At 40.6% G+C, this 17,152-nt stretch overlaps 1 protein-coding gene across 3 annotated transcripts; it reads left to right on the top strand.

Moving 5' to 3' along the window:
* The first annotated feature begins 5,714 nt into the window (after positions 1-5,714).
* tfap4 (transcription factor AP-4 (activating enhancer binding protein 4)) lies at positions 5,715-15,058 on the top strand. 3 transcript variants are annotated; one of them, XM_014983608.2, is made up of 7 exons: positions 5,716-6,182; positions 8,942-9,107; positions 9,798-9,902; positions 10,001-10,171; positions 10,257-10,400; positions 11,178-11,345; positions 11,500-15,058. In XM_014983608.2, exons 1-7 carry the CDS (start codon positions 6,094-6,096, stop codon positions 11,650-11,652), a joined length of 996 nt encoding a protein of 331 aa, XP_014839094.1. In that variant the 5' UTR covers positions 5,716-6,093; the 3' UTR covers positions 11,653-15,058. The 3 variants fall into 3 exon arrangements, with proteins under 3 accessions (XP_087864487.1, XP_014839094.1, XP_014839096.1); XM_014983610.2 differs by having other exon boundaries at positions 5,717-6,182; positions 9,798-9,896; XM_088008361.1 differs by lacking the exon at positions 11,500-15,058 and having other exon boundaries at positions 5,715-6,182; positions 11,178-11,493.
* The last annotated feature ends 2,094 nt before the right edge of the window (positions 15,059-17,152 follow it).

Here is a 17,152-nt window from a genome sequence, read left to right as displayed (position 1 = left end):
AAGTGGGACAATTTGAGTCTCTGATAGTTCTCAGAGGATTTGCTTCTATTTCCTGAAACTCTTTGAAAAACAGTAAGATAATGAGGAACAGAACCAGTAGATACGAAGCAGCTGAAGAGTCATTCTTAACATTTGTCTCCTACTTTGGCTTCAGAAATCTGTACCTGGCTAAACACCTTTAACTAAACTAAGCTACTGCTTAAATCAAGGCAAACCCGACCACTCTGGCTCTGACTGTATATTTAAGGTTGCTGTCCTGCTGGCAGGTGAACCTGTTACCCAATACTAAGTCTTGCAATCTGTAGCAGGTTTTCTTGCAGCATTTAGCTCTATGATTCTTTCCAACAAGTCTGTCCAGCTTGCCAGTGCCGGCTGAAGGAAAAGATCCCCACGGCACCATGGTGCCACGTGGTTCACTGTGTTCGTGGTGTGGTCAGTGTTCTGCCACACAGAGATCTTTGCATGTATAAGTCACAGCATTCAGTTGTGGTTTCATCTGTCCAGAACAACCAATTCCACATGTTTGCTCCATCCCCAACATGTGGTAAACTTTAAACGGGATTTCTTATAGGTTTCTTTCAACAATTGAATTCTTCTTGCCACTCATCCATGAATGCAGAATTGGAGGAAAGCATGAATAATAGTTGGCAACATATTATTCCAACTGGAGCTGTGGAGCTTCTCCAACGGACCTCTATGTTGTGTCTTTGATTATTTTAGTCCCTGCCTGGCCTGTCAGTTTAGGTGGACAGATATATCTTGCTAGGTTTTGCAGTGGTGCCATACCCTCCCTATTTTTTACTATTGGTTATACAGCTCAACCCTGCTTTGTTATTGATCTGTCTGATGTGTTCCTTGGTCTTCATGAGGCTGTTTGTTCAAAATGCTCTTTAACAAACATCTGATGCCTTCGAAGAACCCAATGCGAAGATTCTTTTTTTTTTTTTTTTTTTTCAGTTTTGCAATTAATTCCAAAATATTTAAGTTTGCAACTTAGACCTAAACTGTGATCGCAGTCATAGATAAAAATATTTTTCCTTGCAAATTTGATGGCTTGTTACGGAGCCCCCCAGGGGACATGGGGATTTTTTTTTCTTTTGCGTTCCCTCGCAAAACTTTTGCGTTCCCTCGCAATACTTTTGCGTTCCCTCGCAAAAGGTTTTGCGTTCCCTCGCAATACTTTTGCGTTCCCTCGCAAAACTTTTGCGTTCCCTCGCAATAATCTACTGATCAGTTCATGCGGCATAATTGATATTATAAGCCTTTTTTTTACGGTGGAAGCCGTACTTTCTGCTTTAATACAAGCTTATAAGGTTTTTCCATGGACTATTGAGTTATTATCGCGGGGTAATAAGTCATCTGATTGTGTCTCTGTTGTGTTCGTGTCTGAATGGGTTAAAGGGCTGCTTTCTGTGCCGTTCCATCTGAGCTTTAACAGACATAAACATGCAGTAAATAAATCGATTTTCAATCAGTTTTTTGCACCAAAGCGTTAATAATAATAAACACGTTTTCACTGAGGCTCTATAAGAGCAATATGAATGAAATAAGTAATTATTGATATGACAGGAGCAGCGGCTTTGAACCTGGTGGTGGGCGTGTCGATGTGGGAGTGACTGTCATGAAGTATGAATGGGAAGGTGACGCTGCTGGCTCGGTGTGTGAGGCAGCGGGTGAGCCGGGGGGTCAGTCCTCGCAAAGTTTGGAGCATAATAAAAATTTAAAAAATCGATAATTGTGACAGAACAAAGAAGAGGTTAGGAGTTGATTGATACACGGACAGATGAGATTCCCCGAGTTAATCCAGTGCGGCCGTCTACCACCATTAGTTTGCTGTGTTTTATAATAATAAAACGTGTTTATTATTATTAACGCTTTGGTGCAAAAAACTGATTGAAAATCGATTTATTTACTGCATGTTTATGTCTGTTAAAGCTCAGATGGAACGGCACAGAAAGCAGCCCTTTAAACCATTCAGACACGAACACAACAGAGACACAATCAGATGACTTATTACCCCCCGATAATAACTCAATAGTCCATGGAAAAACCTTATAAGCTTGTATTAAAGCAGAAAGTACGGCTTCCACCGTAAAAAAGGCTTATAATATCAATTATGCCGCATGAACTGATCAGTAGATTATTGCGAGGGAACGCAAAACCTTTTGCGAGGGAACGCAAAAGTTTTGCGAGGGAACGCAAAAGTATTGCGAGGGAACGCAAAACCTTTTGCGAGGGAACGCAAAAGTTTTGCGAGGGAACGCAAAAGTATTGCGAGGGAACGCAAAAGTATTGCGAGGGAACGCAAAAGTTTTGCGAGGGAACGCAAAAGAAAAAAAATTCCCCATGTCCCCTGGGGGGCTCCGTAGCTTGTGGACCAGCTGTCTTCTTTTGTTTGTTTCTTTCTGACAACATATTATACTATTAAATCTTCCTGCACCTGTCAATGACTTAATTCTATAGAAATGTATACATCTTTAAATTATTTCATAAAATTATTAGGGTATTGCACAAGCCATTTATCACTGGTTATTTGATTAAAGAGCCACTTCATTTAATTTCCAATTAATCTTGTTGATTTATTACACTGACAACATCAAAAGGGCACAGTTGTATGACTTGGAGATGGAGGTGCTTTTTTTTTTTTCAATTTTGCTCGCTGTGATTTCTTTTTCATGGAGACATCCACATAAGAGGACGCCTTGAATGTGTCCATAACACCTATAACACCTTCTTTCCACTCCAGTTAACAGGAGACACACATAAAACTGTAAGCATGATATTTTCTCAGTATGATACAGTCAGTCCACAGCTGATGGACCTTGTATTTGAAATCAACGTCTCAACGCTGCCTGTTTTTGGCCTCCAGCAAGTTCTCACTAGCTACCACTAGAGGGCGTCGAGAAACCTCAGATAACAGTTAATGGCTAGCTGTTGAAGGTAATTTTAGTGTTTCTTTTTAAAGTTTTCATCGAAATAACTTTATGCATGACAAAATATAACTTCTGTCTTTTCAAAAAATCTTTTCTAAAGCAGACATTTTACAAACTACATACTGATAGAAGGTTTATAAATGTGCTACTTATGTAACTGTCAAGATCCCCATGCAGGAACCTTCAGGCCTCACACTTCCATCCTCTTAATAAAGAAAGATAGTTTATTTTGCTGATAAGTAAAACATGTTTAGAAATTCCTGTTGTGATCTTGAGTTTGACACTCCTGCTAAATAAATTAAATTTCAGCATTTGGCAGCTACACATTTTGCGCAACTTTTTTTTTAAATAACAGCTGAAATGTTCCAGTCTACAAAATGTTATTTTCTGCAACAAAAATGGAATAGGGGTCTTTTGTCTCAAAATGTTATCTGTGGCTAAATGGATTTAATGAATGAGTACATGCAAGTCTGCTTTTGATTAAAGTCTCAGGTTGTCATCTTATTTATATCAAATTGACTCCAAAAGCAAATATTTTGTCTTGTACCAAATAGTATCCACTTTTAGAAGATTTACATTTTTCAATAAAAATCTCATTCTAAAAAGAAAATTTAAGAAAAGAGTCCAACTGTGCTGGCCTGGCTTCAGTATTCTTGTGGTCCGGACAGCCCTTTGAGTGCAGAGACCACATCTTCACTTGACATTATAACTAGTAATAAGTTATCGATTTCTATTTCTGTAGAATTTTAGTTTTTATAGGTTGGATTACAGTAAGTAGCCTCGATAAATTTCAAGCAAGTTATGCTAATCCAAAGAATTTCGAAATTTATTTTTGATTTCTTCAAGCTTTAAAACTTGCTGTGCTTTTATCTCAGTTTTCTGCACTCACTTTTTGTTGTTAGACGAATGATCTATTTGGTGCGGTGCTCTTATGCAAATCCTTGCAGCACTTAACTAGCTTACGCGTCCTTGCATCTGATGAACCTGTTTAAATCGGGTTGGTATTTACCCTCCCACCTACGCGGTTATCACCGTGCAGCCGGTGCGGTGTGTCAGACAGCAGCAGCAGCAGCAGTGTGTCCCTGAACGCCCTCCCTTCTGCTGGGTGCGCTGTTGCTGTGCAGCTCTGCCAGCTGGTCAGCTGATCGCTGTTGTTCTCTTATCGCAGCTGGTGGAGTGTCCGCCCCTGAAGAGGCTTCTCCCGCTCTTTATTTACCTAATCGCCAGGGCGCAGGTGGTATGGAGCACCATGAGTGCCACCATTCAACGATGGGCAAATATTATTTTTTAATTGATTTAAAAGAAAAACAACCCGAAAATATTGATTATTTGTTTGTCAAAACATAACAAAAAGCTATTATTACTATTTCACTACTAATGTTGCACTTCAGCATGGACAGCAAAAAAAAAAAAACAGTTAAAATTACTATATTTTTTTCATAGTTATGTGCAACCCAACAAATTAGAATGTCATGAAAAAGTAATTTTATTTCAATAATTCAATTAAAAATGTCAAACTTCATGTCCTCGATTTACTACACTGGTCATTCTTAAGTGTTAATTTAGATGATTAGAAATTAAACACAAATTACTCAGTTTCTCGCAAAATTAGAATATGACATTACCAAAAAGATTTTTAGAACATAAGTGTTAGCCTATGGAAAAGTAGGTCAATGTATTGTACAGTAGATGCACTTAGTGCTTGTTTGAGGCTCCTTTTGTACAAATTACTGCATTAATACAGAGACAAATCCTGCCTAAACATTTTGATTAAAACTTTTCCGTTATAGGGAGATATAAAGCTCACTAAAATTGGATACATTCTCATTTTTAAAAAGATACAAATACGGTTATAACAAGTTTTATATGTCATTAAAACTACATCATTTAAACAAAAAGGTTGTAAATCATCACAAGTTTTATATCTCCTTAGAGTGTTTCTTGTTTTAATGAGTTTTGTGTCTTGCTGTAATGAAAAACTATAATTTTAACCGGATGCAAATCTGGTTATTATGAGTTTTACTCCAACCAAAATAGGTTCTGGCTTAAACAAAAAATGTCATCATAGTAACTTAGTGCAATAAGTTGCGAGAAAGTTTCTTGTTTTAACGGGTTTTATATCTTTTTTTATATCTTGTTAAAATATGAAAATTTCTTGTTTTAATGAGATCCTGGCCCTATTTAAGTCCTATATGTGGCAGTTAAATGCTTCCATATACTCTGGGGCTGCTGTTTATCAGACATTTTGGCTTTTCTTTTCAGTTAAAATGTTTACATGTCACATTGTTAGGATTGGTTTAAAACGTTTACAATTTCACAAACATCTTACGTCCAAATCAGAAAGCAATTCTTTTCTTTTTGTTTCTGTTTTTCTAACCATAAGAGAAGTCAGATGAGTAATTCCTCATTATTAAAAATCAACTATTGCTGTTTAGTAGGAACACTGTATAAATTAGTTAGGATCTCACTCATTTTTTAGTATATTCTGAGAAATATTCATCCAAGTAATAGCTGTATAAAATTTATGTACATTTTTACAATGGTTTTATTGATTAAACTCATTGTTTTGTTGTTTGCGTGTTAATGTTTTTAGAATCACCGACTGAGTGTTTGTTGCAATTTAATCGGCGTATTTAATCATAAATTATACGTCAATATTTTTCTTACAGTTTTTCCTCGTTCATTCTATCAGATTTTTTTGGCTCCTCTCTGCACTAAATAGTCCTTTGTTTACACGCAGTTCCCCCTTCTCTGCGGAAGGAGGCATTTGGTGGTGCGGTGTGTGACTCCTACCAGCTGTTTCCCGCCTTGAAAGCAATCCGATCAGCTGCGCACACACCAACACACACTCACACAGAGAGAGACACGGTCATGCAGAGGGAGAAAGCAAAGGGGAGGGAGAAGGAGAGGTAGAGCGCCACACACAACGAGGGAACCCCATCAGCTGGAAGTCGAGTAACATTACAACTCTCGGTAGCCTCAAAAAGAACTACAATACACGGACGAGGGATTCGGATTTACTTTGAGGATTTAACCCGCCTCGGATCACGGGATTTTTGTCATCTGTTTCCCTTTAAAATAAAGGAGGCTGCCGTTTTGTTTTTCATTTTATTTTATTTTCTTATTTTGGAGAGGGGGGCCAAACTGGCGAGAGGCGAGCATGGAGTATTTCATGGTTTCAGCTCAGAAGGTGCCCCCGCTGCAACATTTCAGGAAAACGGAGAAAGAAGTGATTGGTGGTCTCTGTAGGTGTGTATATAAATCACATGTGCTCCATTCAGCATGATTATAACTGTAAGAACTGTCCACGCACTGAGGCAACATGTTTGATCTGATCTGTTATTGTGTACACGACCCGCTTACGGGGGAACTGCGGGCACTAATTAACACCAAACACCGGCGTTACACTGCAAATGAGCGGCTAGGTGTCTCATGCTGCCAGTGCAATATCTCCTGTTTTGTATTTTGCTCATTTAGTATAGAAATTCACGCATTTTGTGTCTAACAAACATAAACCACGTGGTTCCGTGCACACCACGCTGCTACTCCGCTTCAGAGCACATCCCACATCTATTTATCCTCAAATAATCTCTTATATAGGCGCTGTAATTTGCATACGACAATGAAATGTTTTGCTACCGATTACTGTGGTCCTTTAAAGGGCCAGTTTTCGCTCCACACACTACTGGAAGGAGCTGGTTTGCTGAAAGGGAGCCGAAGTTATTGTGGGTAGTGCGGCCATGCTTGTGGCTTGAGCTAAAAGTGATGAAGGGGGGGTCTGGTGTTAGTCTCGCGTTGTATGTTCTTCTAACCGTTTTCTGTTGATGTAAAATATGAACAGCTGTCTTCATATTTGCCTTTATTTTGAGTTGCGATAAAATAATTGGGGTTTCTGTGCGGCTTGCTGGCGCTATCGAGCCACCTCCACTGCGTCTTTTCATCCCGCACCTCTGCCATGCTGCCTGCCGCATTGTTGTAATGGCGGAGGACATGAAAAAGTCTGCTCCGAGCACCGAGGTGCTGTCGGGCTCTGTGGTGACGACTGGCTCTTCTTTCAGCGGTTACAATTATTTTTAATACATTTCAAATAACGGGATATTTGGTGTTCGAGGGGAGGCAGGAATATTAAAAGTTGAGTTATTAATAAGGGGGTGTGTATGTCACGGAAGGCCCGTCGATACGTCCGCAGCCCTGCTAGTTGAAGGAGGCGGAGGAATCTTGTGCTGCTTGCTGCTGCGACTGCTGCTGCTGGCGCACTGGTATTCTGGGAAATGTAGTCTTATTTCTGTTTGTCCCAAATCATCCAACAGTCAGCTGCTGTTTGATTAACAAGGATAAAATAAACAAGATGGCATAATAAGTGTTATGCTGATATAAAAATAAACATATATTAGTGTCATAAGCCTATTTAAGTTTATGATTGAGATTTTCAAATATGTGGTCTATTTTTCAATGCCAGACTTGGAGCTCTTTTGTCTTCCCATTTTGTTGTGAATTGTCAATTGTTTATCGTTGTTGTAAGAATACAAAATATCGCCCAAAACCTTTCAGTTTTTCCCCAAGACAATTAGGAAGAAAATGTACATTTATTAATTTAGGGGAATGCACTGAGACTTTGTATCTCAACCCCAGTTTCTCTAAAGAACCATGTGATGACCAGCTGATAAAGATTTATTGTTTGAATAGCTTTAAACCACAACATAATTAAATACAGATGAGTCTGTTTACTTGTGCTTGTCCTTTTCTGCATTGGGTTCTAGCGATGCATCGATCAATCACCCAGAGATCTGAATCAGCTGGTTTTCCCTTTACTGATTCTGATTATTGATCCATAGGACAAACAAGGAAAATATATTTTTTTATATTTTTGTCCTAGTCCTGCCAACTCACATTCATTTTGGGCATCGATGTACAGAATGTACGTTTCGCATTGTATTTTTTAGGTTTAAAACATGGTAAAGGCTAAGGAGATACTATTTCCTACATGATTGGGGTTTTTTTTTAATGTAAGATTGATATTTTTCAGGAAAGGCCTGATTGATGCAGTATTACGTGTGCAATGCAAGATAGACTGACTGTGCCACCAGGTTAAGATGACCCTGGCTCTGCAAATGAAAGAATAATTGAACAGTAAAATGAATGGGAGTCATAGAATATTGTATCTCTGGACTGGTGTAGGATTTTTAATTTCTAAATCTACCACTCATCTGTTTGCAGTCTATTATTTATTATATCAACAAGTCAGTCATTACAGCCTTATTTGCGTACTTTGTCTTGCTTCCCTTTAAAAAAAAAAACACAAAAAAAAAACACTTTAATACAGCCTGGTAATATTCTACTGTTTAGGGAAGGCAAAAGCCCGGTTGTATTGGCAGTGCTGCAGTGATGCTTTGTGTCTGTGTGTATCTCCACACTTAACACACACAACGCGCATGCACATTTTTTTTTCCCCTCATCTGTGTCTGCACAACAGTTCCCAGTGTTTGCACTGAGGCAGCTGAGTCAGTACAGATAAGAGCCTGGCAGGAGATACAGAGGTGGAAGCAGAGGATGTTGCAGGAAGCGCTCTTAGAATTTCCCCTGAATTAAATCCCAGCACCTGGCTTCCGAAGGCTCATTTCGACTATTTTAAAGTATGAACCTATTAAGGTTGTAGTGGTTAGAGGCAAACACTGCTTGTGTGCCGCTTGCAGAACCAAATATCGGTTTAATTTTTGTTCAAGTAATTAATTACTGCTTTTAATGCAAGGCTGCACAATCTACAATGCATTTCACATGGAAATACTTCTTTTACACTAGTCATGCCATTGGCAGGAAAAAATAAGGTAACAAAATTTACAAAACTGCAACTAATAAATGCTTCATAATAAATGTGTAGTTGCCGTATGCGTCAAATGTTTCTGCTGAAGTTAAGCGGATCCTGACTCCCAGCTGAAGGCTTCCTCTGTGCTCCAAATTTATTATCAACTAACGGATTTGCTTCCCTCCCTGTTTTGTTTCCCCCTCAGCCTGGCCAACATTCCTCTGACCCCAGAAACAGCCCGGGACCAAGAGAGGCGAATTCGCAGGGAGATTGCCAACAGCAACGAGCGTCGGCGTATGCAGAGCATCAATGCTGGATTCCAGTCACTTAAAACACTCATCCCACACAGCGATGGGGAGAAGCTCAGCAAGGTGGGTCACAAACTGTGGGCTTGAATTAGATCAGGCGATGAGCTTGATCCAACGTGCTTTGAAGCAGAAGCATTTTATTCTGCTTCAGCTTTTTCAGATTTTGGATTTTAAGTGCTAGACCAACACATGGAGGTCTGTCTTAATTGTAGAATGGAAAGAAAACGATTCTTGCTTGTAGAACTATTTTTTTTTCTAACAAAAATCTCTTGTGCTTTTCTTAGTTAGTTCCTTTTACTCTGTCACCACTAAATACAATCTAGTGCAGTCAAACGCCTTTAAAAGTTAGTAAATGCACTTAAGAATAAGAAACTTCTCTGTCGGTAAATTCAATTTCTGGCTTTACATACAAGACGCTATTTATAGCGGAAAAACTTTGCTTTAAAGATCAGCCTGAATACCCCAACATGGTGTTGGCCGTATTATGTTGTGGGAATCTTTTTCTTGAGCAACGACAAGTGAGACTTGAGGTTAAGGGAAAGTTCGCCTTCCAACAGGACAAGCCCACAACCGGAGATGTGATGTAATGGCTAAGACTTAAAAATCTAATCGAGATTTAAGTCTTGGCCACAAATGTAATTTGTGGCAAAACTTGAAAGTGGCTTCGTGAAAAAGGAATATCGGTACTTTTGAAGTGGCTGTTGCTGTACGGGTCTGAACTCGCTGTTACAACCTCACTTTGATGTTCTTCAGGCTGCAATCTTGCAACAGACGGCAGAGTACATCTTCACTTTGGAGCAGGAGAAGACGCGGCTATTGCAGCAAAACAGCCAGCTGAAGCGGATCATTCAGGTACAGGTACAGCAAACTGCACAAATACTCCCGTACGTTTCTTCGGTTTTAGCAGTCATCTGAACCAGACCGCTCAATCTATGTTTGTTTTCTGTTTCTCCCAGGAGTTAAGCGGCTCGTCCCCGAAGAGGAGACGGGCGGAGGAGAAAGATGAAGGGATCGGATCTCCAGACATCCTGGAGGAGGAGAAGACTGAGGATCTGAGGAGGGAGATGATTGAGCTGAGGCAGCAGCTGGAAAAGGAGCGCACAGTCAGGATGATGCTGGAGGATCAGGTGACGGTCGGGTGGGAATGAACACACAGCTGTTTTAAGTGCGCGACTGACGCACCTTTCTCCCGAATTGTGTCCCGCCTGGCAGATGCGCTCCCTGGACGCTCAGCTGTACCCAGAGAAGCTGAAGGCGATCGCCCAGCAGGTCCAGGAACAACAAGTCCAGACGCAGAGTCTTGTTCGCCTGCAGAAGCAGCTAGAGAGGGACCTCACTCCAGCACACAGCCCTCAGGTTCAACACCAACGTTTTATAAAAAAAATAAATAAATAAATTCGGCATGACACAGCGTTTGTAACATCACACACAAATACTGTTCTAGAAAAATATTCTCAGTAGAATTAGTCTTCTTCAGGGTGCAAGTTACTGAAAGAAGTGTGATTTATATCACTAAGATGCACACAGTATCTGTGTTTAGTCATGTCTTCCATTTCACTGATATTTATTGATTTTTGCGCTTCCAACTTTTCAGATTGAACAGATTAAGTTTTCAAGTCTCACCAATATGAAAAATGATCAACATCGATTGATATGAAATGCTTTTATTGAGATAAATGTTTCATATCATCCAGCCCTAACCTTGGCCATATGAGCGTGTAGGTATTAATCTACATTAATGCATTGTTGCTCTGGCTGTATGTGTAGAGTCGTTGTCCTGCTGGAAGGTGTCTCTGGTCTCTTCTCAACAATCTTCCTGTTTCCTCTTCCTTTTGTTCTCTAACAAACCACTGGGGGATTCACCGAACAGCTGTATTTACACTGGGATTAAATTACACAGGTTTTACTTGCTGGGTGACTTTTGAAGGCAGTTGATTGCCTGGATTTTATTTCGGGCCAGCAGCGTCAAGGGGGATAAACACAAAAATTCACCTCGTAGTTTGTAGATTTCCATTGCCTTGTGTGATAGAAACGACGTTTGATTCAATTATTTGTTAGGGACCTCAGGAATATTTTTTTGTATACTACGTTGTTTGGGATCATTAGAGTGATGTGTAAATATCTTTCTTTCAGGTGTTGGCTCCTGCTACCCCGCCCGCACCCACACACCATGCCACGGTCATCGTTCCTGCGCCCGCACAAACTCCCCAGCCCCATCATGTCACCGTGGTAACCATGGGCCCAACATCGGTTATTAATTCCGTGTCCACATCTCGGCAGAACCTGGACACCATCGTTCAAGTAAGCCGCCCTTAAAACTCAAATTATCTTTCCTTCGCATGACTCCTGCTGTCTTTTTAAAAAAAAAAATTATTTTCTCCCTCACCACATCCGACCACTAGAGGGCGCCTTAGTCTCTGACATGCCTCCTCTATTCTTCCCTGTTTACCTCCAGGCAATCCAGCACATTGAGGGCACCCAGGGGAAGGGTTTCGAGGAGGAGCAGAGGAGGGCGGTCATCGTCAGCTCGGGGCGCATCCTCTCCGACGCTGCGGGCTCGGACACGGCCTCCAACAGCGACGGACCCGACGACTGCTCGCTGCCTTGAGCTCGCCTGCCTGAAGGCTCGTGTACCCTACACCTTCATACACGCACACACTCACACACAGAAGGGCCCCAAAGAAGACCAGGGCTATGGGAGACTACAAACTCACAGCACTCTTGTTCTGTGGACGTAAACCAGGCTGGTAGTCGGATTATAGCACTCGTTTTGACGTACTTCCCCCCCGCCCCCATCTTCTTCTCTTCATCAGATTTGACAAAAATAGGTACCTGAGACGGTTTACAATTACACATTCACACCTGTAGTTTCTCTCTTTTTTTGTTTTTGTTTTGTTTTTTTGTTTTTTTGCTTAACTCCAACCTCCGCTCTTTTTACCTACACAACAAACTCTTGTCTCTTCACAAGTCTTTGGAACTATTATTAAAGCTACTAATTGATTTTTACGAACTCTCGGTCAAACTGGAAACTGGACTTTCAAACATCTCCGTCGGCCGCCAGGACTGTCCTGCCGGCGCTGTCCTGAAGTCGTGTGACTGATCAAAGAAACGGGAAAGAGGCCCGGGTGGCGTGACACGTCGGCGCCCGCCAACTGAGCGTGATGGTTATGAAGATGGACGCCCTTTGGAACAGCTCCGCTCGAGAACCATCCGGGCTGTTTGCAAAGACACTGTGAGTTTGCAAGACTGTCCTAAAAGTTCTTTGTTATTTTATTAAGTCAAATTTTTCATGTTTCTCTCTTAAATGCTCCACTAGAAAGTAAAAAAAAAAACAAAAAAAAAACAACAACTAAAGGCTGTTTTAATGGCTGACTGGTGCTCATACTATAAGAAAGAGTACACTTACTGATTCACAACTTTACTTTTGTTGATTTATTTTTATTTTTTTTTCTGTTTGTTTTTGCTGGGCTGGGATCCCAGTAATCCCACATTTCGCCTGTTTTTCCTTTTACTGTTTCCATCCTCTACTTCTGAGTATAAAAGCCCCTGGCCTGACGTATAAGCTAATCTGTTGGGCCACGATGAGTACTTTTGAGGAGTGCGTGTGTCTTGAGTGTTTTAAGGCAGCGAGACTTCGTGGTGCCCGGGACTCTGGCAGTCCGAAACGCCACCACTTTAGCCTTGAAATGCACGACTTGTTTATACGAAAAGGACGCATACAATCACTTATTCGCTCGGTCTGGAGAGCCTGTTTTGTTGTTCCTCCCATGTTCCGCCTTTTGGAACATGAGAGGATTATGGTGACATTCGAGGAAGAACGCCCAGAGAACTCGCTAGTGCGCCATTCACGGCGGCGACTGAATTTACTACATATGCTCTATGCATTTCCCAATATCTGTCCTTTTTCGTGCGTTTCCTGTTTCACTTTTAAATGTAACGACTGGGCGACTTGTAGCTACGAGAGGTTACAGCTTGCCTTATTACGAGCCCTTAGTGTTGGCTGCAGGGAGGCCATTCCTTCACACAGCTTCAGAGAACAATCTGGACACTTTTCACTTGGGAGGCAACTGATTTTCACCTCTTCGATCAGGCTTGTAAGCACCAGGCAGATGCCATTAAATATATATTCCCAGTTATTTAGTTATTTTTGGGTTTCTTTTATTATGTTTGCCCCAGAATGAAACATGTTAGTAGTTTACAAACTATACTAACGGTATATTAATGCAAAAAAATGTACAGTGCCTTGCAAAAGTATCCAAAACCTTTTAACTTTTCTTCAATTGTTTCACATTAATATTATTCTTTTGATTTCATAAGATAAGTCTACATAAGGTAGTGCATGATGGTGAACTGGAAGACAAAAATATCCTCAAGCAAGTTGTTCTTTCATACGTTTTTCTCTATTTATTTTAAAAAACAAAAAACATTCCCACAGCATAATCCTGCTGCTACCATGCTTCGTAGCGGTGATGGTTTGTTTACCGGGTTGGGAAAGTGTGAGTTTGCCGCAGACTTTGACTAGGCTGATCTACCATGCATGTGTTTTGATCTAAACCATTTCATTGGAGCTCTGGATTTTCAGCCTCTCACGGTTTTTCCTTCTAGGCACAATTTGGCTAATTCCATCTCCCATCAGTTGAGAAAAGTTTCCCCTCTACATGATGCTGCCACTACCTTGTTTGAACCAGGGGAACTTTGTGTTGGGGGGGGGGGTCATGTGCAGTGTGTGTTTTCTGCCACTTATTGATTTGCATGCAGGCCAGTTCTCATCTCATCTGACTGAAGCACCTTCTTCTACATTCATGACTTGTTTTTACGCAATGGCTGACTTCTTGTAGTTTTTTTTTTTTTTTTTTTTTTTGTAAGCCCAAATTTGCACACGTGTGGTTTACAAAGCATGCAAAAAGCCCCATTAAAACCATGCATGTTTTTCCTTTCTCGACAGTTGTGTGCTTCTTTATGTTAGAATTTATAGTCCTAACTAAATGCCTATGTGGTGTGAAACAGTTTAAAGGGTTGCGAACACTTTTGCAAAGCACTGCATGTCTAGATTTGAAAGTTCGAGGCCCCTTGGTGTGAAATACGTGGGGGTGGGCTAAAAACCCCCCATAATAAGACATTCCATAAGACCGTATCAAAGGTTTCCTGAGATCCTGCAGAAAAACCAAATCACAGTTAGGACTTTCGGCTCATCTCAGCATTTAGAGTCGACTGTTTGAGCTTTGAACTGCTGGACAGACTGCGCGTTAAACCCCCATCGCTCCTCGTCACGATTATTGACGAGGTTTGGGAATTCCCCTTTAAACCTGTTGATGTCAGGTGTGTCAGTTATTGTTATAGGAAGAAGGGGAGGGTCGCTGGAAAACTGAGGGTTTTTTTTTTTTTTTTTTTTTTTTGGTTCCTCCCAGTATCTGCATTGGAAAGGTTTTCCTGCTGAATCCCAGAACTCGTTGCTCTCCATTGCGTCTGTCTTTATTCTGTGTTTTGTGTTACAAAGTCATTCTATGGGCATATCAGATTGTCAGATTAGTGGGGCAGGGACTAAGGATCACTAAATAGGGTGAAGATTACGAAGCACTTACTGTAATATACTGGAGTTTGCCTCTTTTTTTTATGTGTAAAGGAGGATCTCCTCAGCTGAAGCTCTTGAGGTTATGAGTTTAAAAAAAACCGCACAGCTGTGTATCCCCCACCCCTCCATGTCAGTCCTCCTACATTTACCAGTTTACCTTTCACATCTTCTTGCATCTTTTATCCTGTCATTTTATGTATTTTATCTTTTTCTTTTGTTTTTTTTTGCAGCTCAGTTCCTTCCCTGTTGTTTTTATTTTTTCCATTCAGTTTTTTTTCTCTTTTTTTTTTTTTTGTTAACTTTGTTAGACCAGTCTGTGCACATGGTCATCAAGAAGCTATTACGTTTGTTTTTTTTTTTTGTTTTTTTATGTTTCGGGGATAAAGAGGCTTGTGCCTTTGTAAAGACAGAATAATAAAGTTTGTACTTTGTTTTTTAAACATTTGGCTCGTGTGTGTGTTTTCTTTTTGTTATTACAGCACCAGCAGTGACATGAATGGTTCTGTTTGTCTCGCTGCCAGTTCTCGTTGGCGGCCGTTCGGGCCGTGAAGCCCAAGTGTTTGCAGCCGATTGGTGGATGGGCTGTGGAAGAACCCCCTCCAGACCCTCCCTCTCTTTACAGCAGCTAAATTAAGAGCGACCACTTTCTCTCTGTGACAGCGACCATGCACACCAGGGACAGTGGGTGGCATCTTTTGTCATTTCCTGAGATGCATTGAACCAATCAAAGCTCTGCGTTCCCCAAAGATGGCACAAGTTAATATACTAAATGATTTAGTTATTTTAACTTGTCTTCAGACAAACAGTCTCTAAAAGAGCAGCAGCAGCAGCGATGCTTTATTACAAATAAAGCATTTCATATGTCAAAAATGCTGGGACAAATATCTCAAAATATATTTTTGATATGTTTTTCAATGTGATGCAGAAGTAATTTTAAAGCATTATTGTTTGATAATTGGTATGATTGTGTGCTGCATCTATTGAGAACCTATAAGATCAAATAACAGGAGGGATCTTATTCTTGTTTAGCAATTTCCATTAACTATTAAATGACTGGTAATGAATGACATGTTGGGACTTGCCTCCCCCTTGTGGAGGTTGCCCTCTCATAATCGCATGGGTCATAAAATTACATTTCTGTATTTGAAAATAAAATGAAAAGTGTGGGAGAATAAATCAGCTCTTTGATGCTCTTATGTAATTTAGTAACTTTTCTGAAAAACTGTTTCAGAAAAGTTTTTTTATATTATATAATATATATATATATATATATATATATATATATATTATAGTTTGCTTAGGCGTCAACTATAATCGTCTAAACAAACAGAAATAAGTGCTCTGTAGTGAAACTACACTTTCTGAAAAAAAACATTGTTGAAGTAAATATGATTAAATTTTTAAACTTCATTTAATTATTTGTATACGTCAGTAACTGGTTGACTGTTCTGTGTGGACGACTGGAAATAGTGGCCTTCTTATTGTGTAGGGACCACACATCTGGAGGGACCAACTCCTTATGTAATATCTTGATGTCTCCTTGACAGTGGCTTATGGGCTACTATTAAGTTAAAGTCTGCATAATTAATGCTCATGTTTGTCATGTGTATTTAAGTGAAAAGCTCATGTTGTCTAGAGTCCATAAAAGCCATCTTGCTTTTAAGAACCGTCCTCCAGACACGAGAAACTTCAAAATGATCATGCCGTGTTGCTTGGACACGAGTCATTCGGGATGGATGTGGTCAAAGAGAGAAACTTCCTGCCACGTTTGAGGATTAATTTACAGTTAAGATGTTGATTCCCGAGGAATGGCGAGATTAGGTTTGCCACTTTGTGTCTGTGCGAGGACGATAAAGCGGTAATCCGCCCAGAGTCAGGCTGTGTGAGGGAGTCGAGGCTGACTCAGGCGGATTCTTCTCGGCTCTCGCTCTGCTGATGGTGATTACTTTCACTGAGATGCCAACAGAGTGAGTGTAGCGTGGATGTTTGAGGACATTAACACAGCCAGGAGCCCAATCTCTGATATTTAAGTTTGTGGATGATGTTGTTAAAGCCGTTTTAGTCACTTGATTAAGGCAAAGTGTATGTCTTCTGTTTTAATCTTGAAAAAAAGTATTATTTTTCAGCTTCTAAGTGCATTTAAAATAATATGCAATATATCACTCTTCTGCGAGGGAGTCCTGGTTAACTGGGCATTGCATGCAGCAAAGGTCCCGTTGACGAACCAGCAGTCAGACAGCTGTGTGCTAATTTTTATATTCCATCCATCCATTTTCTTTACACCCTTGTCCCTCGGTGGTGCCTATCTCCAGCTAACGTTCCGGGCGAGAGGTGGGATCACCCTGGACAGGTCGCCAGTCTGTCACAGGGCAACACAGAGACAAACAACCATGCATACACACACTCACACCTAGAGGCAATTTGGAGAGGCCAATTAACCTGACATGTTTTTGGACTGTGGGAGGAAACCAGAGTACCTGGAGAAAACCCACCATGCACATGGAGAACATGCAAACTCCATGCAGAAAGACTGGGG

The sequence above is a fragment of the Poecilia mexicana genome, unplaced genomic scaffold (genome assembly GCF_051168715.1).
Source record: "Poecilia mexicana isolate PSO_F unplaced genomic scaffold, ASM5116871v1 scaffold_8, whole genome shotgun sequence".
Lineage (NCBI taxonomy): Eukaryota > Metazoa > Chordata > Actinopteri > Cyprinodontiformes > Poeciliidae > Poecilia > Poecilia mexicana.
The sequence above is the reverse complement of the archived record's forward strand: the minus strand, read 5'-3'. Positions and strand labels throughout refer to the sequence as shown.